Source organism: Bombina bombina, chromosome 11 (assembly GCF_027579735.1).
Source record: "Bombina bombina isolate aBomBom1 chromosome 11, aBomBom1.pri, whole genome shotgun sequence".
Taxonomy (NCBI): Eukaryota; Metazoa; Chordata; class Amphibia; order Anura; family Bombinatoridae; genus Bombina; species Bombina bombina.
Genome location: NC_069509.1, coordinates 186,671,365 through 186,696,845, shown reverse-complemented (window position 1 = coordinate 186,696,845; position 25,481 = coordinate 186,671,365). Strand labels below are relative to the sequence as shown.

The 25,481-nt window shown below is 42.8% G+C and overlaps 1 protein-coding gene across 1 annotated transcript in view; it reads right to left on the bottom strand.

Annotated features, from left to right (window-relative positions):
- METTL22 (methyltransferase 22, Kin17 lysine) overlaps positions 1–25,481 on the bottom strand; it is a 193,332-nt gene that overhangs the window by 7,072 nt on the left and 160,779 nt on the right. Inside the window, exon 11 of the mRNA XM_053694111.1 lies at positions 23,869–24,037. Coding sequence (XP_053550086.1) covers positions 23,869–24,037 — 169 coding nt within the window. The remainder of the gene's footprint in view (positions 1–23,868; positions 24,038–25,481) is intronic.

Sequence of the window (25,481 nt, the reverse complement as noted above, 5' to 3'; positions counted from 1 at the left end):
ATCAGTCGAGGTAGCAACGGAAAAGGTGGAAACACATAAGCTATGTTGAAAACCCAAGGGGCTGCTAGTGCATCTACCAGCACCGCTCCCGGGTCCCTGGACCTGGATCCGTAACAAGGAAGCTTGGCGTTCTGGCGAGATGCCATGAGATCCAGCTCTGGTTCGCCCCAATGACGAATCAGTTGAGCAAATACCTCCGGGTGAAGTTCCCACTCCCCCGGATGAAAAGTCTGGCGACTTAGAAAGTCCGCCTCCCAGTTCTCCACGCCTGGGATGTAGATCGCTGACAGGTGGCAAGAGTGAGATTCTGCCCAGCGAATTATCTTTGAGACTTCCAACATCGCTAGGGAACTCCTGGTTCCCCCTTGATGATTGATGTAAGCCACAGTCGTGATGTTGTCCGACTGAAATCTGATGAACCTCAGTGTTGCTAACTGAGGCCAAGCTAGAAGAGCATTGAATATTGCTCTTAATTCCAGAATGTTTATTGGGAGGAGTTTCTCCTCCTGAGTCCACGATCCCTGAGCCTTCAGGGAGTTCCAGACTGCTCCCACGCCTAGTAGGCTGGCATCTGTTGTTACAATCATCCAATCTGGTCTGCGAAAACATAATTTATGCTTACCTGATAAATTCCTTTCTTCTGTAGTGTGATCAGTCCACGGGTCATCATTACTTCTGGGACACTACTCCTCCCCAACAGGAAGTGCAAGAGGATTCACCCAGCAGAGCTGCACATAGCTCCTCCCCTCTACGTCACTCCCAGTCATTCGACCAAGGACCAACGAGAAAGGAAAAGCCAAGGGTGAAGTGGTGACTGGAGTATAAATTAAAAAATATTTACCTGCCTTAAAAACAGGGCGGGCCGTGGACTGATCACACTACAGAAGAAAGGAATTTATCAGGTAAGCATAAATTATGTTTTCTTCTGTTAAGTGTGATCAGTCCACGGGTCATCATTACTTCTGGGATACCAATACCAAAGCAAAAGTACACGGATGACGGGAGGGATAGGCAGGCTCTTTATACAGAAGGAACCACTGCCTGAAGAACCTTTCTCCCAAAAATAGCCTCCGATGAAGCAAAAGTGTCAAATTTGTAAAATTTGGAAAAAGTATGAAGCGAAGACCAAGTTGCAGCCTTGCAAATCTGTTCAACAGAGGCCTCATTCTTGAAGGCCCAAGTGGAAGCCACAGCTCTAGTAGAATGAGCTGTAATTCTTTCAGGAGGCTGCTGTCCAGCAGTCTCATAAGCTAAACGAATTATGCTACGAAGCCAAAAAGAAAGAGAGGTAGCGGAAGCTTTTTGACCTCTCCTCTGCCCAGAGTAAATGACAAACAGAGAAGACGTTTGTCGAAATTCCTTAGTTGCCTGTAAGTAAAATTTTAGAGCACGGACTACATCCAGGTTGTGCAGTAGACGTTCCTTCTTTGAAGAAGGATTTGGGCATAAAGAAGGAACAACAATCTCTTGATTGATATTCCTGTTAGTAACTACCTTAGGTAAGAACCCAGGTTTAGTACGCAGGACTACCTTATCCGAATGAAAAATCAAATAAGGAGAATCACAATGTAAGGCTGATAATTCAGAGACTCTTCGAGCCGAGGAAATAGCCATTAAAAATAGAACTTTCCAAGATAACAACTTTATATCAATGGAATGAAGGGGTTCAAACGGAACGCCCTGAAAAACATTAAGAACAAGGTTTAGACTCCATGGTGGAGCAACAGTTTTAAACACAGGCTTAATCCTGGTCAAAGCCTGACAAAAAGCCTGGACGTCAGGAACTTCTGACAGACGTTTGTGTAACAGAATGGACAGAGCTGAGATCTGTCCCTTTAATGAACTAGCAGATAAACCCTTTTCTAAACCTTCTTGTAGAAAAGACAATATCCTAGGAATCCTAACCTTACTCCAAGAGTAACCTTTGGATTCACACCAATATAGGTATTTACGCCATATCTTATGGTAAATCTTTCTGGTAACAGGTTTCCTAGCCTGTATTAAGGTATCAATAACTGACTCCGAAAACCCACGTCTTGATAAAATCAAGCGTTCAATTTCCAAGCAGTCAGCTTCAGAGAAGTTAGATTTTGATGTTTGAAGGGACCCTGTATCAGAAGGTCCTGTTTCAGAGGTAGAGACCAAGGTGGACAGGATGACATGTCCACCAGGTCTGCATACCAAGTCCTGCGTGGCCACGCAGGTGCTATTAGAATCACTGATGCTCTCTCTTGTTTGATTCTGGCAATCAATCGCAGAAGCAACGGGAAGGGTGGAAACACGTAAGCCATCCTGAAGTCCCAAGGTGCTGTCAGAGCATCTATCAGGACTGCTCCTGGATCCCTGGATCTGGACCCGTAACGAGGAAGCTTGGCGTTCTGTCGAGACGCCATGAGATCTATCTCTGGTTTGCCCCAACGTCGAAGTATTTGGGCAAAGACCTCCGGATGAAGTTCCCACTCCCCCGGATGAAAAGTCTGACGACTTAAGAAATCCGCCTCCCAGTTCTCCACTCCCGGGATGTGGATTGCTGACAGGTGGCAAGAGTGAGACTCTGCCCAGAGAATTATCTTTGATACTTCCATCATAGCTGATGGTTGATGTAAGCTACAGTCGTGATGTTGTCCGACTGAAACCTGATGAACCCCCGAGTTGTCAACTGGGGCCAAGCCAGGAGGGCATTGAGAACTGCTCTCAATTCCAGAATGTTTATTGGCAGGAGACTCTCCTCCTGACTCCATTGTCCCTGAGCCTTCAGAGAATTCCAGACGGCACCCCAACCTAGAAGGCTGGCGTCTGTTGTTACAATTGTCCAGTCTGGTCTGCTGAATGGCATCCCCCTGGACAGATGTGGCCGAGAAAGCCACCATAGAAGAGAATTTCTGGTCTCTTGATCCAGATTCAGAGAAGGGGATAAGTCTGAGTAATCCCCATTCCACTGACTTAGCATGCACAGTTGCAGTGGTCTGAGGTGTAAGCGTGCAAAGGGTACTATGTCCATTGCCGCTACCATTAAGCCGATTCCCTCCATGCATTGAGCCACTGACGGGTGTTGAATGGAATGAAGGGTGCGGCAAGCACTTTGAAGTCTTGTTAGCCTGTCCTCTGTCAGGTAAATCTTCATTTCTACAGAATCTATAAGAGTCCCCAGGAAGGGAACTCTTGTGAGTGGAACGAGTGAACTTTTCTTTTCGTTCACCTTCCATCCATGTGAACTTAGAAATGCCAGCACTAACTCTGTATGAGACTTGGCAGTTTGAAAGCTTGAAGCTTGTATCAGAATGTCGTCTAGGTATGGAGCTACCGAGATTCCCCGCGGTCTTAGTACCGCCAGAAGAGCACCCAGAACCTTTGTGAAGATTCTTGGAGCTGTAGCCAATCCGAATGGAAGAGCCACAAACTGGTAATGCCTGTCTAGGAAGGCAAACCTTAGGTACCGATAATGATCTTTGTGAATCGGTATGTGAAGGTAAGTATCTTTTAAATCTACAGTGGTCATGTACTGACCCTCTTGGATCATAGGTAAAATTGTCCGAATAGTCTCCCATCTTGAACGATGGAACTCTTAGGAATTTGTTTAGGATCTTTAAGTCCAGGATTGGTCTGAAAGTTCCCTCTTTTTTGGGAACCACAAACAGATTTGAGTAAAACCCCTGTCCCTGTTCCGAACGTGGAACTGGATGGATTACTCCCATTAACAAGAGCTCTTGTACGCAGCGTAGAAACGCCTCTTTCTTTGTCTGGATTGTTGACAATCTTGACAGATGAAATCTCTCTCTTGGAGGAGAGTATTTGAAGTCCAGAAGGTATCCCTGAGATATTATCTCTAGCGCCCAGGGATCCTGAACATCTCTTGCCCAAGCCTGGGCGAAGAGAGAAAGTCTGCCCCCCACTAGATCCGATCCCGGATCGGGGGCCCTCAATTCATGCTGTCTTAGGGGCAGCAGCAGGTTTCCTAGTCTGCTTGCCCTTGTTCCAGGACTGGTTAGGTTTCCAGCCTTGTCTGTAGCGAGCAACAGCTCCTTCCTGTTTTGGTGCAGAGGAAGTTGATGCTGCTCCAGCTTTGAAATTACGAAAGGAACGAAAATTAGACTGTCTAGTCTTGGCTTTGGCTTTGTCCTGAGGCAGGGCATGGCCTTTACCTCCTGTAATGTCAGCGATAATCTCTTTCAACCCGGGCCCGAATAAGGTCTGCCCTTTGAAAGGTATATTAAGCAATTTAGACTTAGAAGTAACATCAGCTGACCAGGATTTTAGCCACAGCGCCCTGCGTGCCTGAATGGCGAATCCTGAATTCTTCGCCGTAAGTTTAGTAAGATGTACTACGGCCTCCGAAATGAATGAATTAGCTAGTTTAAGGACTCTAAGCCTGTCTGTAATGTCGTCCAGAGTAGCTGAACCAATGTTCTCTTCCAGAGACTCAATCCAGAATGCCGCTGCAGCCGTGATCGGCGCAATGCATGCAAGGGGTTGCAATATAAAACCTTGTTGAACAAACATTTTCTTAAGGTAACCCTCTAACTTTTTATCCATTGGATCTGAAAAAGCACAGCTATCCTCCACCGGGATAGTGGTACGCTTAGCTAAGGTAGAAACTGCTCCCTCCACCTTAGGGACCGTTTGCCATAAGTCCCTTGTGGTGGCGTCTATTGGAAACATTTTTCTAAATATCGGAGGGGGTGAGAACGGCACACCGGGTCTATCCCACTCCTTAGTAACAATTTCAGTAAGTCTCTTAGGTATAGGAAAAACCTCAGTACTCGTCGGTACCGCAAAAACAGAATTTATGTTTACCTGATAAATTACTTTCTCCAACGGTGTGTCCGGTCCACGGCGTCATCCTTACTTGTGGGATATTCTCTTCCCCAACAGGAAATGGCAAAGAGCCCAGCAAAGCTGGTCACATGATCCCTCCTAGGCTCCGCCTACCCCAGTCATTCGACCGACGTTAAGGAGGAATATTTGCATAGGAGAAACCATATGATACCGTGGTGACTGTAGTTAAAGAAAATAAATTATCAGACCTGATTAAAAAACCAGGGCGGGCCGTGGACCGGACACACCGTTGGAGAAAGTAATTTATCAGGTAAACATAAATTCTGTTTTCTCCAACATAGGTGTGTCCGGTCCACGGCGTCATCCTTACTTGTGGGAACCAATACCAAAGCTTTAGGACACGGATGAAGGGAGGGAGCAAATCAGGTCACCTAAATGGAAGGCACCACGGCTTGCAAAACCTTTCTCCCAAAAATAGCCTCAGAAGAAGCAAAAGTATCAAACTTGTAAAATTTGGTAAAAGTGTGCAGTGAAGACCAAGTCGCTGCCCTACATATCTGATCAACAGAAGCCTCGTTCTTGAAGGCCCATGTGGAAGCCACAGCCCTAGTGGAATGAGCTGTGATTCTTTCGGGAGGCTGCCGTCCGGCAGTCTCGTAAGCCAATCTGATGATGCTTTTAATCCAAAAAGAGAGAGAGGTAGAAGTTGCTTTTTGACCTCTCCTTTTACCAGAATAAACAACAAACAAGGAAGATGTTTGTCTAAAATCCTTTGTAGCATCTAAATAGAATTTTAGAGCGCGAACAACATCCAAATTGTGCAACAAACGTTCCTTCTTTGAAACTGGTTTCGGACACAGAGAAGGTACGATAATCTCCTGGTTAATGTTTTTGTTAGAAACAACTTTTGGAAGAAAACCAGGTTTAGTACGTAAAACCACCTTATCTGCATGGAACACCAGATAAGGAGGAGAACACTGCAGAGCAGATAATTCTGAAACTCTCCTAGCAGAAGAGATTGCAACTAAAAACAAAACTTTCCAAGATAATAACTTAATATCAACGGAATGTAAGGGTTCAAACGGAACCCCCTGAAGAACTGAAAGAACTAAATTGAGACTCCAAGGAGGAGTCAAAGGTTTGTAAACAGGCTTAATTCTAACCAGAGCCTGAACAAAGGCTTGAACATCTGGCACAGCTGCCAGCTTTTTGTGAAGTAACACAGACAAGGCAGAAATCTGTCCCTTCAGGGAACTTGCAGATAATCCCTTTTCCAATCCTTCTTGAAGGAAGGATAGAATTTTAGGAATCTTAACCTTGTCCCAAGGGAATCCTTTAGATTCACACCAACAGATATATTTTTTCCAAATTTTGTGGTAAATCTTTCTAGTTCCAGGCTTTCTGGCCTGAACAAGAGTATCGATAACAGAATCTGAGAACCCTCGCTTCGATAAGATCAAGCGTTCAATCTCCAAGCAGTCATCTGGAGTGAAACCAGGTTCGGATGTTCGAACGGACCCTGAACAAGAAGGTCTCGTCTCAAAGGTAGCTTCCAAGGTGGAGCCGATGACATATTCACCAGATCTGCATACCAAGTCCTGCGTGGCCACGCAGGAGCTATCAAGATCACCGACGCCCTCTCCTGATTGATCCTGGCTACCAGCCTGGGGATGAGAGGGAACGGCGGGAACACATAAGCTAGTTTGAAGGTCCAAGGTGCTACTAGTGCATCCACTAGAGCCGCCTTGGGATCCCTGGATCTGGACCCGTAGCAAGGAACTTTGAAGTTCTGACGAGAGGCCATCAGATCCATGTCTGGAATGCCCCACAGCTGAGTGACTTGGGCAAAGATTTCCGGATGGAGTTCCCACTCCCCCGGATGCAATGTCTGACGACTCAAAAAATCCGCTTCCCAATTTTCCACTCCTGGGATGTGGATAGCGGACAGGTGGCAGGAGTGAGACTCCGCCCATAGAATGATTTTGGTCACTTCTTCCATCGCTAGGGAACTCCTTGTTCCCCCCTGATGGTTGATGTACGCAACAGTTGTCATGTTGTCTGATTGAAACCGTATGAACTTGGCCCTCGCTAGCTGAGGCCAAGCCTTGAGAGCATTGAATATCGCTCTCAGTTCCAGAATATTTATCGGTAGAAGAGATTCTTCCCGAGACCAAAGACCCTGAGCTTTCAGGGATCCCCAGACCGCGCCCCAGCCCATCAGACTGGCGTCGGTCGTGACAATGACCCACTCTGGTCTGCGGAATGTCATCCCTTGTGACAGGTTGTCCAGGGACAGCCACCAACGGAGTGAGTCTCTGGTCCTCTGATTTACTTGTATCTTCGGAGACAAGTCTGTATAATCCCCATTCCACTGACTGAGCATGCACAGTTGTAATGGTCTTAGATGAATGCGCGCAAAAGGAACTATGTCCATAGCCGCTACCATCAACCCGATCACTTCCATGCACTGAGCTATGGAAGGAAGAGGAACGGAATGAAGTATCCGACAAGAGTCTAGAAGCTTTGTTTTTCTGGCCTCTGTCAGAAATATCCTCATTTCTAAGGAGTCTATTATTGTTCCCAAGAAGGGAACCCTTGTTGACGGAGATAGAGAACTCTTTTCCACGTTCACTTTCCATCCGTGAGATCTGAGAAAGGCCAGGACGATGTCCGTGTGAGCCTTTGCTTGAGGAAGGGACGACGCTTGAATCAGAATGTCGTCCAAGTAAGGTACTACAGCAATGCCCCTTGGTCTTAGCACAGCTAGAAGGGACCCTAGTACCTTTGTGAAAATCCTTGGAGCAGTGGCTAATCCGAAAGGAAGCGCCACAAACTGGTAATGCTTGTCCAGGAATGCGAACCTTAGGAACCGATGATGTTCCTTGTGGATAGGAATATGTAGATACGCATCCTTTAAATCCACCGTGGTCATGAATTGACCTTCCTGGATGGAAGGAAGAATAGTTCGAATGGTTTCCATCTTGAACGATGGAACCTTGAGAAACTTGTTTAAGATCTTGAGATCTAAGATTGGTCTGAACGTTCCCTCTTTTTTGGGAACTATGAACAGATTGGAGTAGAACCCCATCCCTTGTTCTCTTAATGGAACAGGATGAATCACTCCCATTTTTAACAGGTCTTCTACACAATGTAAGAATGCCTGTCTTTTTATGTGGTCTGAAGACAACTGAGACCTGTGGAACCTCCCCCTTGGGGGAAGTCCCTTGAATTCCAGAAGATAACCTTGGGAGACTATTTCTAGCGCCCAAGGATCCAGAACATCTCTTGCCCAAGCCTGAGCGAAGAGAGAGAGTCTGCCCCCCACCAGATCCGGTCCCGGATCGGGGGCCAACATTTCATGCAGTCTTGGTAGCAGTGGCAGGTTTCTTGGCCTGCTTTCCCTTGTTCCAGCCTTGCATTGGTCTCCAAGCTGGCTTGGCTTGAGAAGTATTACCCTCTTGCTTAGAGGACGTAGCACCTCGGGCTGGTCCGTTTCTACGAAAGGGACGAAAATTAGGTTTATTTTTTGCCTTGAAAGGCCGATCCTGAGGAAGGGCGTGGCCCTTACCCCCAGTGATATCAGAGATAATCTCTTTCAAGTCAGGGCCAAACAGCGTTTTCCCCTTGAAAGGAATGTTAAGTAGCTTGTTCTTGGAAGACGCATCAGCCGACCAAGATTTCAACCAAAGCGCTCTGCGCGCCACAATAGCAAACCCAGAATTCTTAGCCGCTAACCTAGCCAATTGCAAAGTGGCGTCTAGGGTGAAAGAATTAGCCAATTTGAGAGCATTGATTCTGTCCATAATCTCCTCATAAGGAGGAGAATCACTATCGACCGCCTTTATCAGCTCATCGAACCAGAAACATGCGGCTGTAGCGACAGGGACAATGCATGCAATTGGTTGTAGAAGGTAACCCTGCTGAACAAACATCTTTTTAAGCAAACCTTCTAATTTTTTATCCATAGGATCTTTGAAAGCACAACTATCCTCTATGGGTATAGTGGTGCGCTTGTTTAAAGTGGAAACCGCTCCCTCGACCTTGGGGACTGTCTGCCATAAGTCCTTTCTGGGGTCGACCAAAGGAAACAATTTTTTAAATATGGGGGGAGGGACGAAAGGAATACCGGGCCTTTCCCATTCTTTATTAACAATGTCCGCCACCCGCTTGGGTATAGGAAAAGCTTCTGGGAGCCCCGGCACCTCTAGGAACTTGTCCATTTTACATAGCTTCTCTGGGATGACCAACTTGTCACAATCATCCAGAGTGGATAATACCTCCTTAAGCAGAATGCGGAGATGTTCCAACTTAAATTTAAATGCAATCACATCAGGTTCAGCCTGTTGAGAAATGTTCCCTGAATCAGTAATTTCTCCCTCAGACAAAACCTCCCTGGCCCCATCAGACTGGGTTAGGGGCCCTTCAGAGATATTAGTATCAGCGTTGCCATGCTCTTCAGTATCTAAAACAGAGCAGCCGCGCTTACGCTGACAAGTGTTCATTTGGGCTAAAATGTTTTTGACAGAATTATCCATTACAGCCGTTAATTGTTGCATAGTAAGGAGTATTGGCGCGCTAGATGTACTAGGGGCCTCCTGAGTGGGCAAGACTCGTGTAGACGAAGGAGGGAATGATGCAGTACCATGCTTACTCCCCTCACTTGAGGAATCATCTTGGGCATCATTGTCATTATCACATAAATCACATTTATTTAAATGAATAGGAATTCTGGCTTCCCCACATTCAGAACACAGTCTATCTGGTAGTTCAGACATGTTAAACAGGCATAAACTTGATAACAAAGTACAAAAAACGTTTTAAAATAAAACCGTTACTGTCACTTTAAATTTTAAACTGAACACACTTTATTACTGCAATTGCGAAAAAACATGAAGGAATTGTACAAAATTCACCAAATTTTCACCACAGTGTCTTAAAGCCTTAAAAGTATTGCACACCAAATTTGGAAGCTTTAACCCTTAAAATAACGGAACCGGAGCCGTCTTAAACTTTAACCCCTTTACAGTCCCTGGTATCTGCTTTGCTGAGACCCAACCAAGCCCAAAGGGGAATACGATACCAAATGACGCCTTCAGAAAGTCTTTTCTAAGTATCAGAGCTCCTCACACATGCGACTGCATGCCATGCCTCTCAAAAACAAGTGCGCCACACCGGCGCGAAAATGAGGCTCTGCTTATGCTTTGGGAAAGCCCCTAAGGAATAAGGTGTCTAATACAGTGCCTGCCGATATTCTTATATCAAAATACCCAGATAAAATGATTCCTCAAGGCTAAATATGTGTTAATAATGAATCGATTTAGCCCAGAAAAGTCTACAGTCTTAATAAGCCCTTGTGAAGCCCTTATTTATGATCGTAATAAACATGGCTTACCGGATCCCATAGGGAAAATGACAGCTTCCAGCATTACATCGTCTTGTTAGAATGTGTCATACCTCAAGCAGCAAGAGACTGCATACTGTTCCCCCAACTGAAGTTAATAGCTCTCAACAGTCCTGTGTGGAACAGCCATGGATTTTAGTTACGGTTGCTAAAATCATTTTCCTCATACAAACAGAAATCTTCATCTCTTTTCTGTTTCTGAGTAAATAGTACATACCAGCACTATTTCAAAATAACAAACTCTTGATTGAATAATAAAAACTACAGTTAAACACTAAAAAACTCTAAGCCATCTCCGTGGAGATGTTGCCTGTACAACGGCAAAGAGAATGACTGGGGTAGGCGGAGCCTAGGAGGGATCATGTGACCAGCTTTGCTGGGCTCTTTGCCATTTCCTGTTGGGGAAGAGAATATCCCACAAGTAAGGATGACGCCGTGGACCGGACACACCTATGTTGGAGAAATATTTATCCAACCTACACATTTTCTCTGGTATTGCAACTGTGTTACAATCATTCAGAGCCGCTAACACCTCCCCTAGTAATACACGGAGGTTTTCCAGTTTAAATTTAAAATTTGAAATATCTGAATCCAGTCTGTTTGGATCAGAACCGTCACCCACAGAATGAAGTTCTCCGTCCTCATGTTCTGCCACCTGTGACGCAGTGTCTGACATGGCCCTAATATTATCAGCGCACTCTGTTCTCACCCCAGAGTGATCACGCTTACCTCTTAGTTCTGGTAATTTAGCCAAAACCTCAGTCATAACAGTAGCCATATCCTGTAATGTGATTTGTAATGGCCGCCCAGATGTACTCGGCGCTACAATATCACGCACCTCCCTCTGAGCGGGAGATGTAGGTACTGACACGTGAGGCGAGTTAGTCGGCATAACTCTCCCCTCGTTGTTTGGTGAAATTTGTTCAATTTGTACAGATTGACTTTTATTTAAAGTAGCATCAATACAGTTAGTACATAAATTTCTATTGGGCTCCACTTTGGCATTGCAACAAATGACACAGGTATCATCCTCTGAATCAGACATGTTTAACACACTAGCAAATAAACTTGCAACTTGGAAATACAATTCAATTAGAATAATATTAAAACGTACTGTGCCTTTAAGAAGCACAGAAGATCTATGACAGTTGAAAATTAATAAATTGAAACAGTTATAGCCTCAATCCTTGTAAACAACACAACTTTAGCAAAGGTTTAATCCCATTAGCAAAGATAACAAATTCTGAAAGCAGGAAACAAATTACAGAATAAACGTTTTTTATCTCAGTCAAACTATAATTCTCACAGCTCTGCTGAGAGAAATTACCTCCCTCAAAATAAGTTTTGAAGACCCCTGAGCTCTGTAGAGATGAACCGGATCATGCAGGGAATACAATGAGTTGCTGACTGAAATATTTGATGCAGTAAAAGCGCCAAAAAAACGGCCCCTCCCCCTCACACACAGCAGTGAGGGAGAACAGAAACTGTCAGAAAAACAGATTAAGCAACTGCCAAGTGGAAAAATAGTGCCCAAACATTTATTCACTCAGTACCTCAGTAAATGAAAATGATTTTACATTCCAGCAAAAACGTTAAACATAATCTCTAGTTATTAAACAGCTTTATGTATTTCTTACAGTGTAATTCTAGTGAAGTACCATTCCCCAGAATACTGAAGTGTAAAGTATAAATACATGACATTATATCGGTATGGCAGGATTTTCTCATCAATTCCATTGTCAGAAAATAAAAACTGCTACATACCTCTATGCAGATTCATCTGCCCGCTGTCCCCTGATCTGAAGTTTACCTCTCCTCAGATGGCCGAGAAACAGCAATATGATCTTAACTACTCCGGCTAAAATCATAACAAAAACTCTGGTAGATTCTTCTTCAAACTCTGCCAGAGAGATAATAACACACTCCGGTGCTATTTTAAAATAACAAACTTTTGATTGAAGATATAAAACTAAGTATAATCACCATAGTCCTCTCACACATCCTATCTAGTCGTTGGGTGCAAGAGAATGACTGGGAGTGACGTAGAGGGTAGGAGCTATGTGCAGCTCTGCTGGGTGAATCCTCTTGCACTTCCTGTTGGGGAGGAGTAGTGTCCCAGAAGTAATGATGACCCGTGGACTGATCACACTTAACAGAAGAAAGGTCATTCCTTTGGACAGATGAACCCGCGACAACCACCAGAGAAGAGAATCTCTGGTCTCCTGGTCCAGATTCAGTAAAGGGGACAGATCTGAGTAATCCCCATTCCACTGACTTAGCATGCATAGTTGCAGCGGTCTGAGATGCAGGCGCGCAAATGGCACTATGTCCATTGCCGCAACCATTAAGCCGATTACTTCCATGCACTGAGCTACTGATGGGCTTGGAATGGAGTGAAGGACACGGCAAGCATTGAGGATTTTTGATAACCTGGACTCCATCAGGTAAATCTTCATCTCTACAGAATCTATAAGAGTCCCTAGAAAAGGAACCCTTGTGAGTGGTAACAGAGAACTCTTTTCCAAGTTCACTTTCCACCCATGCGACCTCAGAAATGCTAGAACTATCTCTGTATGAGACTTTGCATTTTGAAAACTTGACGCTTGTATCAGAATGTTTTCTAGGTACGGAGCCACCGCTATGCCTCGTGGTCTTAGTACCGCCAGAAGTGAGCCCAGAACCTTTGTAAAAATTCTCGGGGCCGTAGATAACCCGAAGGGGAGAGCTACAAACTGGTAATGCCTGTCCAGAAAGGCAAACCTTAGGTACCGATAATGGTCTTTGTGAATCGGTATGTGAAGGTAAGCATCCTTTAAGTCCACTGTGGTCATATACTGACCCTCTTGGATCATGGGTAGGATGGTACGAATAGTTTCCATCTTGAACGATGGAACCCTTAGGAATTTGTTTAAGATCTTTAGGTCCAAGATGGGCCTGAAGGTTCCCTCTTTTTTGGGAACCACAAATTTTTGAGATTTTAGTAAAAACCTTGCCCTTGTTCCGTTCGTGGAACTGGGTGGATCACTCCCATGACTAAGAGGTCTTGTACACATTGTAGAAATGCCTCTTTCTTTACTAGGTTTGTTGATAATCTTGACAGATGAAATCTCCCGTGTGGAGGAGAAGTTTTGAAGTCCAGAAGGTATCCCTGAGATATGATCTCCAACGTCCAGGGATCCTGGACATCTCTTGCCCAGGCCTGGGCGAAGAGAGAAAGTCTGCCCCCCACTAGATCCGTCTCCGGATAGGGGGCACTTTCTTCATGCTGTCTTAGGGGCGGAAGTAGGCTTTCTGGCCTGCTTGCCCTTGTTCCAAGACTGGTTGCCTTTCCAACCCTGTCTGTAACGAGCAGCAGTTCCTTCCTGTTTTGGAGCGGAGGAAGTTGGTGCTGCTCCTGCCTTGAAATTACGAAAGGCATGAAAATTAGACTGTTTGGCCCTTGATTTGGCCCTGTCCTGAGGAAGGGTGTGGCCCTTACCTCCAGTAATGTCAGCAATAATTTCTTTCAAGCCGGGCCCGAATAAGGTTTGCCCTTTGAAAGGAATATTAAGTAATTTAGATTTAGAAGTCACATCTGCTGACCAGGATTTAAGCCATAACGCTCTGCACGCCTGGATGGCGAATCCGGAGTTTTTACCCGTTAATTTGGTTAAATGCACCACGGCATCCGAAACAAATGCATTAGCTAGCTTAAGTGTTCTAAGCCTGCTCAAAGTCTCATCCAATGGTGCTGTGCAAACTGCCTCTTCCAGAGACTCAAACCAGAATGCCGCTGCAGCAGTGACGGGCGCAATGCATGCAAGGGGCTGTAAAATGAAACCTTGTTGAACAAACATTTTCTTAATGTAACCTTCTAATTTCTTATCCATTGGATCTGAGAAAGCACAACTATCCTCCACCGGGATAGTGGTACGCTTGGCTAAAGTAGAAACTGCTCCCTCCACCTTAGGGACCGTCTGCCATAAGTCCCGTGTGGTGGCGTCTATAGGAAACATTTTTCTAAATATCGGAGGAGGGGAAAAAGGCACACCGGGTCTATCCCACTCCTTGCTAATAATCTCTGTAAGCCTTTTCGGTATAGGAAAAACGTCAGTACACACAGGCACCGCATAGTATCTATCCAGCCTACATAATTTCTCTGGGATTGCTACCGTGTCGCAATCATTCAGAGCCGCTAATACCTCCCCTAGCAATACACGGAGGTTCTCAAGCTTAAATTTAAAATTTGAAATTTCTAAATCCGGTCTCCCCGGATCAGATCCGTCACCCACAGAATGAAGCTCTCCGTCCTCATGTTCTGCAAATTGTGACGCAGTATCGGACATGGCTCTCATGTCATCGGCGCGCTCTGTCCTTAACCCAGAGCTATCGCGCTTGCCTCTCAACTCGGGCAGATTAGATAATACTTCTTTCATAACATTAGCCATATCATGTAAAGTGATTTGTAAGGGCCTTGATGTACTTGGCGCCACAATCTCACGCACCTCCCGAGCGGGAGACGAAGGTACTGACACGTGAGGAGAGTTAGGCGGCATAACTTCCCCCTCGTTGTCTGGTGATAATTTCTTTACCGGTAAAGACTGACTTTTCTTTAAAGTAACATCAATACAATTGGTACACATATTTCTATTGGGCTCCACATCGGCTTTTAAACATAATGAACAAGCAGATTCCTCTGTATCAGACATGTTTACACAGACTAGCAATGAGGCTAGCAAGCTTGGAAAATTCTTGCAAAAACTTTTTTACAAGCAATACAAAAACGCTGCAGCGCTTTTAAAAAACACAGTTGAAATAACAATTCAGTTATAGCAAACAATTTTTACAGAAAACGCATGAAATTAGCAGAGGATTGCACCCACTAGCAAAAAGGATGACTAACCCCTCAATACCCAAAAAAACGGATAATCAATTTAGATTTAACGCTTTATCACAGTCAAACACACTGTCACAGGTCTGCTGTGACTGATTACCTCCCTCAAAAATGAATTTTGGAGACCACTGAACTCTCTGGAGACGTCCTGGATCAAGGAGGAAGAAGCAGGAAGACTGTGCTAGAATTTTAACTGCGCAACAAGGCGCTAACAAAAGGTCCCTCCCACTCATATTACAACAGTGGGAGACCTGATATAACGGTTTCTATGCATCCATATACGTTAGCCATGTAGAAAAAAAATCATGCCCCAAAAATTTATCACCAAAGTACCTCACAAAACGATTAACATACCAGTAAACGTTTTGAAAAATAAACATTTCAAATGTCATGTAAAATTATCACTAAGCCTGCTACCAGTCGCTTCTACTGCAGTTAAGGCTCATACATTATTTCAGCATTAACAGTATTTTCTCAGTCAAATTCTAGTCCCTAGAAAATAACTCTACTGTGCATACATTTACCAGCCTGATACCAGTCGCTACTACTGCATTTAAGGCTGTACTTACATCATATGGGTATCAGCAGTGTTTTCTTAGTCAATTCCATTCCTAGAAAATATGTACTGCACATACCTCATTTGCAGGGGACCCCGCATGCTATTCCCTTTTCTGAAGTTACCCCACTCCTCAGAATGCTGGAGAACAGCCAGTGGATCTTAGTTACGTCTGCTAAGATCATAGGAAAACGCAGGCAGATTCTTCTTCTAAATACTGCCTGAGAGAAAAAAACAGCACACTCCGGTGCCATTTAAAATAACAAACTTTTGATTGAAGAATAATTAAGTAAAAAACTCCAACTCCTCTCGCAACCTCCTTCTTTGTTGAGGGTTGCAAGAGAATGACTGGGTATGACATGTGAGGGGAGGAGCTATATAGCAGCTCTGCTTGGGTGATCCTCTTGCAACTTCCTGTTGGGAAGGAGAATATATACCATAAGTAATGGATGACCCGTGGACTGAACACACTTAACAAGAGAAATTATGCTTACCTGATAAATTTCTTTCTTTCCGGGCATGGAGAGTTCACAAAATAAATAAAATTTATCAGGTAAGCATACATTTTGTTTTCTTTCCTATGGCAAGAAAACATTATAATTACTAGTGGGAACCAATACCCAAGCTAGAGGACACAGAATGAATAGGGAGGGAGAACAAGACAGGTGGACCTAAACGCTTGAAGAACCTTTCACCCAAAAGAAGTCTCAGCTGAGGCAAAAGTATCAAATTTGTAGAATTTGGAAAAAATATGTATAGAGGACTAAGTGCCCGCCTTACAGATTTGCTCCACAGAAGCTTCATTTTTGAAAGCCCATGAAAATGAAACAGCTCTAGCTTTTAATGAGCCGTAATTCTCTCAGGAGGCTGCTGTTCAGCTGCCTCATAAGCTAAACGGATAACACTTCTAAACCAGAGAGAAAGAGAGGTAGAAGTGGCCTTCTGATCCCTACGCTTACCAGAGAAAACAACAAACAGGGCAGAAGTCTGCCAAAAAATCTTTAGTTGCTTGAAGGTAAAATTTAAGAGCACGCAAAACATCCTAGTTATGCAAAAGACGTTCCTTCTCGGAAGAAGGGTCAGGACAAAAAGAAGGAACAACAATTTCCTGATTAATATGGCGATCCAACACTACCTTAGGGAGAAACCCCAGCTTAGTACGAAGGACCGCCTTATCAGCATGAAAAATAAGGTAAGGGGAATCACACTGCAGAGCTGAAAGTTCGGAAACTCTGCGAGCAGAAGAAATACCAAGAAGAAACAAAACCTTCCAAGATAGTAATTTAATATTAACAGAATGCATCGACTCAAACGGAGCCTGCTGCAAAACTCTAAGAACAAGGTTAAGACTCCTAGGAGGAGTAACAGATGTAAACACAGGCCTGATTCTGACCAAGGCCTGAACAAAAGACTGAACACCTGGCAGAACTGCCAAACGTTTATGCAGAAGAATAGACAGAGCAGAAATCTGACCATTCAAAGAACTGACCGACAAACCCCTCCTGAAGAAAAGCCAAAATACTAGGATCCCTTACTTTGTTCTAAGAAAAACATTTTGAATCACACCAATGAAGATGTTTATTCTCTAAGCAGTCAGCTTCAGAGAACCCAGATTTGGATGAAGAAAGGGACCCTGAAATAGAAGGTCCTTCCTGAAAGGTAACCTCCACAGTGGAAGAGATGACATTGTCCAGAGGTCCTGCGAGGCCACGCAGGAGCTATTAGTATCACAGAAGCTCTCTCTTGTTTGATGCAAGCAATAACTCTTGGAAGCAACGCAAACGGAGGAAACAGCTATGCTAGATTAAAGCTCCAAGAAACTGCTAGAGAATCTACCAGAACAGCTTGAGGATCTCTTGACCTTTAACCGTACTTTAGAAGCTTGGCGTTTTATGACGAGAGGCCATCAGATCATACTCCAGAACCCTCCACCTGAGAGTTATTATTGTGAAAACCTCTGGGTGGAGAGCCCACTCTCCGGGATAAAAAAGTCTGCCTGCTTAGAAAATCCGCCTCCCAGTTGCCACCCCTGGTATGTGGATGGCTGAGTGATGGCAATCGTGAGACTCTGCCCACTGGAGAATGCGAGTCACCTCCTTCATTGCCAAGGAACTCTGAGTTCCTCCCTGGTGAATGCTGTAGGCCATAGAGGTGATGTTGTCCGACGGAAATCTGATAAATCAGACCAAAGCTAGTTGAGGCCAAGCTGTTAAAGCATAGAAAATTACTCTCAACTCCAAGATGTTTATTGGAAGAGACGACTCCTCTGGAGTCCACAGACCCTGTGTCTTTAAGAAACCCCAAACTGCTCCACAGCCTTCCAGGCTGGTGTCAGTGGTCACAATCACCCAGGAAGGCCTCAAGAAGCATGTTTCCCCCGAGACAGATAGTCCTGTGAAACCCACCATGAGAGTGAGACTCTTGTTGGGGAATCCAAATGTATCTTTCTTTGAGAGATCGGAGTGGTCCCCATTCCATTGACTGAGTATGCATAGCTGCAGAGGTCTCAGATGAAACCGAGCAAAAGGAATGATGTCCATGGAGGCAACCATCAGTCCAATCACCTCCATGCATTGAGCCACAGATGGACGAATAGCAGACTGGAGAGACAGGCAAGAAACATGAAGTTTGGATTTTCTGACGTCCGACAGAAAAATCTTCATGGACAGGGAATCTATGATTGCTCCCAAGAAACACACCCTTGTATCTGGAACAAGGGAACTCTTTTCCAGATTCCCTTTCCACCCGTGGGATCGTAGAATAGACAACAACATCTCGGTATGAGATCTTGCTAGATAAAAAGATGGCGCTTGAACTAGAATGTCATCTAGATAAGGCACCACAGCAATACCCTGGGACCATACCACTGCCAGAAGAGCCCCCAGAACATTTGTAAAAATTCTGGGAGCTGTAACAAGGCCAAAAGGAAGGGCAACAAACTGGAAATGTTTGTCCTGGAAGGCAAACCTTAGATACTGGTAATGATCCCTGTGAATAGGAACATGAAGACACGCGTCCTTCAGATCTATGGTCATCATGAACTGACCCTTTTGGACCAAATGAAGAATAGAACGGATGGTCTCCATCTTGAAGGACGGAACCCTGAGGAATTGATAGAGACACTTTAGGTCCAGAATGGCATGAAACATCTTGGGAACTACAAATAGGCATGAAACATCTTGGGAACTACAAATAGATTTGAATAGAATCCTAGACCGTGCTCCTTTAGAGGAACTGGAACAATCACTCCCAGGGATGATAGGTCCTTTACGCAGTTTAAGAAGGCCTCTCTCTTTATCTGGCTCGCAGATAACCTTGACAGGTGGAATCTGCCCCTGGGAGGACAAGATTTGAATCCTATTCTTTAACCATTGGATACTATATCAAGGATCTGGAACATCGCACATCCAAGCCTGCTGAAAAAAAGAAAGCCTGCCCCCCACTTGATCCACTACAGGATAGGGGGCGGCCCCTTCATGTTGATTTAGAATTAACGGAAGGCTTCTTAGCTTGCTTCCCCCTATTCCAAGGATGACTGGACCTCCAAAAAGACTTGAATTGATCCGACTTGGAAGAGGAAGACTTCTGTCCCTTAAAGTTACGAAAGGAACGAAAATTAGAATTTTGGCGACCCTTAGGTCTATTCTTTTTATCCTGAGGTAGGAAAGAACCCTTTACATCTGTAATGCCAGACCTGGTCCACACAAGGTTTTACTCTTATAAGGCAGAGATAAAAGCTTGGACTTGGATGTAACAACATCTGCAGACCAAGATTTTAACCATAGAGCTCTGTGAGCTAAAACAGTAAAACCAGAAATCTTAGCACCCAACTAAGAACTTGCTTGTTGGCATCATAAATAAAAGGTATTGGCTAGCTTAGTAGTTTCTTCTAGGATAAGATTAGATAAATCATTGCACCAATAAGATGCTGCCTCTGCAGCTGTAGCAATACTAGCAACAGGTTGTCACTGTAATCCCTGATGAACGTACATCTTCTTTAAAAAAAAGCCTCAAGCTTCTTATCCATGGGATCCTTGAAAGAACAACTATCTTCAATAGGAATAGTAGTTCTCTTAGCCAGAGTAGAGATAGCTCCCTATACCTTGGGTACCGTGCGCCACGAATCATGAATAGCATTAGCAACAGGAAACATCTTTTAAAAATAGGGGACAGGGAAAAAGGAATTCCTGGTTTATCCCATTCCTGAGTTATAATATCTGCCATACGGTCTGGAAATGGAAATACTTCCACAGATGAGGGTACATCATATACCCTATTAAGCTTACTAGACCTCTTTGAATTCTCTGCAACAGATGCGTCAGATTCTTCTAAAGTAGCAAGAACTCCTTCAAAATAACTTGGTGTTCTAACTTAAATCTAATCTCCTTTGAATCTGCAGAATTGGTCACTACAGTATCAGAATCTGACAATTCCCCCTCAGAAGCCACTGAAGAATTATCCTCATCAGATAATTTAGACAAACTGACTAACGCAGCCTTAGCAGAGTCAGTCTTACTAACATCAATATGTTTAGATTTCCTCATACGCTTACCAGAAACCTTTGGAAAAGCTGATAAAGCTGCAGAAACAGCATAAGTAATCTGCGCAGCGAATTTCCCAGGAGGTTGAGAGGAACCGCAGGGCACTGGATATGAAGCTTGGGAAGCTTGAGGGGAAAGCTGAGGTGTAGCTAGGATAACACTATCCTGAGAGACAGGAGGCTCAGGGAGAGACATCTTATCTCTAAACATTTAAAATTAAATACCAAATTATGTTTGTTTATATGAAGCAATAAAAACATATAAAAGAACCTAAAACCCTCAGCTCTGCTTACCCCTCCAGAAGTTGCAATCCTACTAGCACAGAAAACCACCCGGTAGCAAAAAAGACCTTCTTGTTAACAGAACAGCCCAAATCCACTTGCCACTGTAGATACTATAGAAGAAACTTCAACCTCCACACTCGCCACGGCAAACTTCAATCTGAACAGAAAACCGAAAACCAGAAGTTTTGAAAAATTGCGCCAAACAAAAACAGCAAGAAAAACAACAGCAGCACAGCAAAAGTGATTGGGCCCAATAAGCTGAGCTGAAAAAGCGATTGCAACAAGGAAAAAGTCAAACACTACATGCACTCTCCATCTCTGAGCCCCCAATAAAAAATGATTCCTCTTTTCACATAAAATCAGTGCCCCTAAAACAGATTCAAATACTTTCCACAAGGGTTTAACCCCTATAGTGCCAGTAACTTCAAACCTAGAAGGGAAAGCACTTACCTGTGGATCCTGCTCTGTCGGACAGGAGCTGTTTTCTGAGGTGTGGCAGCTTCACCATATCTACCAGGGACCTATAGAAAAGAAAGAACAGAGTAACCAACTCTGGCTTTCTATAATCGGGGTAGCAATAATGTTAGAAGTTTAAGCAAAGACCACCTGGCCATCTTCTAACTGCTAATAGTCACCATTACTCTTACTAAAGAGATTGACATGGATACAGCATAGCCCCAATCCTTGCTTGCAGGGAAAAGTGTCCATTAAAAAGATTAAAATCTTCAGACACCATCTTCGCCATCCTCCCGTGATCAAGGCAAAGAGAATGACTGGGGGTTGTGGGTAAGGGAAGTGATACTACTGACCAGGAGTGAATATCCCACTAGTAATTAGAATGTTTTGTGGACTCTCCATGCCATAGGAAAGAAAAATGACTTGGAGCTTTATGCTGTATCATTATCGGCAAACAGAAAACTGTTATTTCTATCATATATTCAAAGGGCCAGTAAACACCTTGAGATTTGTATATACAGCCTGTATAATACAGGTATACCTCACTTTACAGCGCTTCGCTAATACAGCGCTTTGTGGAGCTAAAGTTCAACCTCAAAGGATTTTGAAACAGTGCTGTAATCATTGTGAGATTGCAAGAAAAGTGACTGGAACCATTTTGTTATGCGCAGTTCACTTTGTTTATAGCATTACAGTACAATCTGTGTCTCAGTGCTATAGTCTGGCAAATTGTACTACAGTAATTGTCACTATTTTACAGGTACAGTATTTATTGAATACTAATTGAATACTGTGCTGGGCGAGTGTTAAACTAAACGTAGCACTATTGCACCCCTAATATATGTTAGTTCAAACATGTTTTTAAGTTTTTAAACAGACTGTCAAGTGAAAAGAAAGCTAAAACTGCCTTGTTTCACTTTAAGGCGGTTTTCACTTTACAGCTGGGCTCCGGTCCCTAACCCACTGTATAAGCGGGGTATACCTGTATATTGTTTAGTTATGAATAAAGAGACGTGTATACAATACTTTTGTTATTTATTTTGTCCCCTTTTCATAAGCTCTGAAAAAGCTTTAGCTGCTGACAACTTCAAAACAATGTATTTATAGTAACATTATGACTATGGTTAGACTTGTCTGCTGACTAAAGCACAGATTGGCTTCTCTAAATAAGGCAAATTGTGGGTGGAGTTTATCAGTAAAAAGGATGTTCATTTGTTTTAAAACATTTACGCTAGATTACGAGTCTTACGTTATGAGTAAAAAAAGCAGCGTTAAGCCTCATAACGCTGCTTTTTTACTACCGCTGGTATTACGAGTCTTGTAGGTTCAGCTGTCTTGCACACTTTTTTGATATTACCACAAATCAACTTACACAAATTGCGTAAAGTCTTTTTTCTATGGGACTTCCATAGCGCCGGTATTACAAGCTTGTCCTGGGAGACCAAAAAGTGAGCGGTACAGCCTATCCCGGTCAAGATTCGTAACGCATTCTAAAGTCAGTAGTTATGAGTTTTACACTACAAAGCTGTAGCATAAAACTCATAACTAAAGTGATAAAAAGTACACTAACACCCATAAACTACATATTAACCCCTAAACCGAGGCCCTCCCGCATCGCAAACACTATAATAAAATTATTAAACCCTAATCTGTAGCTAGTTTAGGGTTTATTTTATAGGTAAGTATTTAGTTTTAAATAGGAATTATTTAGGTAATGATAGGAATTTGTATTTAGATTTATTTAAATTATATTTAAGCTAGGTGGTTTTAGGGTTAGACTTAGATTTAGGGGTTAATAAACATAATATAGTGGCGGCAACGTTGGGGGCGGCAGATTAGGGGTTAATAAATGTAGGTAGGTGGCGGCTATGTTAGGGGTGGCAGATTAGGGGTTAATAATATTTAACTAGTGTTTGCGATGCAAGAGTACGGCAGTTTAGGGGTTAATATGTTCATATAGTGGTGGCGACGTTGGGGGCGGCAGATTAGGGGTTAATAACATTATGTAGGTATCGGCAATGTTGTGAGCAGCAGATTAGGGGTTAATAAATATAATGTAGGTGTTGGCAATGTTGGGGGCAGCAGATTAGGGGTTCATATGTATAATGTAGGTGTCGGCGATGTCCGGAGCAGCAGATTAGGGGTTAATAAGTATAATGCATGTGTCAGTGATGTCGGGGACGGCAGATTAGGGGTTAATAAGTGCAAGATTAGGGGTGTTTAGACTTGGGGTTCATGTTAGGGTGTTAGATGTAAACATAAATGTGTTTCCCCATAGGAATCAATGGGGCTGCGTTACTGAGCTTTACGCTCTAAAATGAGAATACACAGGTGTCAAGAGTTCATTATTGTGTTTCCTTTTCGGGGACAGTGGCTAATAATCCCCAGCTGTGATCCAAACTGGGTTATTAAAAAACAGTAATGGGCACAACCTGCCCCTGGTGAAGAGAATCCTCCCGGAGACTGATATAAATAAGTGGTAAATTCCATGTCTGGCAACTAAAGGGGGATAGAAAGGATCTGTACAACTGATGAATGCACTTTGTACTAATAACAGACTGGAAATTAACATGTAAAAAGATGACTAACCTTTTCTATATGCAAAACGTAACCCTACCGGGCTCAGTATCTCACATTAAATAAAGGGACACCCAATTGACCTCCATTAACAAAATGTGCACAGTCTTTTTATATTTACACTTTTTGAGTCACCAACTCCTACTGAGCATGAGCAAGAATTCACAGCATATACGTATATGCATTTGTGATTGGCTGATGGCTGTCACATGGTACAGGGGGAGTGGAAATAGACATAACTTTTAAATTTGTCAGAAAAAAATCTAGTTCAAACTAAGTGCTGTAGCATTGTCTTTTTAGCTTGCAGTTCTTGTTTATGCAAATCTACTGCATTTACTGGTCCTTTAAGTAGTAATGTCACATCTGAATAGGACACAATATTTATAGATATATGTACATCTCACCAGCAGTGCGACACGCTCATAACTGAAAAACTGCGGAAACGTGGGTTTGATCAACTCAGATCTCCATTTTACTTTTCCGTGTTGGATATTTTCAAAATTTTCTAGGCAGCTACGGAAATAGTTGTAGGCTTCGCACGTAATGTCCAGATCCCGCAAGGTGAAGTTGAGTCTGTAAGTGTGAAAAAGAAAAGATAACTGACAAAATGTATTTTAGAAAATGCTTATCAAAAACATGATGAGATTAGTAAGCACTCTAATGGTTCACAAAAATGTCACATGTTGTTATACACACTCGGAGAGTAAAGTGAGTGTTTAGATAAAACACTCAGGGCCAGAATACAAGTAGCGTGCTAACCGTATTTTGTTTGTGTGCTAACTGCGCCCAAAGTAAACTTTTAACACAGACGGGTTAGCGCATGTATTACAAGTTCAAAGTAAAAAAGTTAGCGTGAGATTAAAACTCGGTGCACAATAGCTTTAAGACTTCGGATATTGCAACCACGCTAAATTCTCCACACTTATTGTTTGCATGCAAACCCAACACCCCATTACACATTTTAAAGAAAAACATGGAGGGAGTACAGACAGTTTTAAATATATGGGTATTAGCAAATTATCTAAAGATTGGAGAGGAGGTGATATGGAACAAAGACTATTAAAAGGACACTGAACCCAAAAAATTTATTTTGTGTTTCAGATAGAGCATGCAATTTTAAGCAATTTTCTAATTTACTCCTATTATCAATGTTTCTTCGTTCTCTTGCTATATTTATATAAAAAAAGAAGGCATCTAAGCTTTTTTTCTTGGTTCAGAACTCTGGAAAGCAGATTTTGATTGGTGGATGAATTTATCCACCAATCAGCAAGGACAACATAGGTTGTTCACCAAAATGGGCCGCCATCGAAACTTACATTCTTGCATTTCAAATAAAGATACCAAGAGAATAAAGAACATTTGATAATATGAGTAAATTAGAAAGTTGCTTAAAATGTCATGCACTATCTGAATCACCAAAGAAAAAATTTGGGTTCAGTGTTCCTTTAAGGACAGAATCCAAATGGATCTTTAATTTAGATTGTATCCATCCAAAGGGATTAAATGCTAATTTTGAAATAGTACATCTATTTTAAATAATTTTAAATGTATTATACAGTCCACGTAGGAACCCTACCCCCCCCCCCCTTTTTATTAGCATGTATTATCATACTATCTATAGATTTATAAAATATTTCTTCCTTTTGATGAAAAATAGCAATCTTTTTAGTATAATATATTTTTAAATTAAACCTCCCCTATAATATACCTATTTGTTTTTATACATTTCTAACTAATGATATATTTTTTTACCCCAGAGAAGATTTTTATAATGTAGGTTTTTATTAATGTAATTCTTCACGTAACTTTTTATTTAACGTAACTTTAATATGTAGATGATTTACGAATTGTTTCAATTAATTGCTAGGTTTGGCTAACCATTTTTAATATATGTACCAATCTATTATGAACTTCTTGTACATTCATTTTTCCAGTGCTATTGTAAATCCTAGATGATATACAGCCTAAAATTTCTTTTAAAGTTATTAAATTATTCTTTTTTAATTCTATTTTTAAT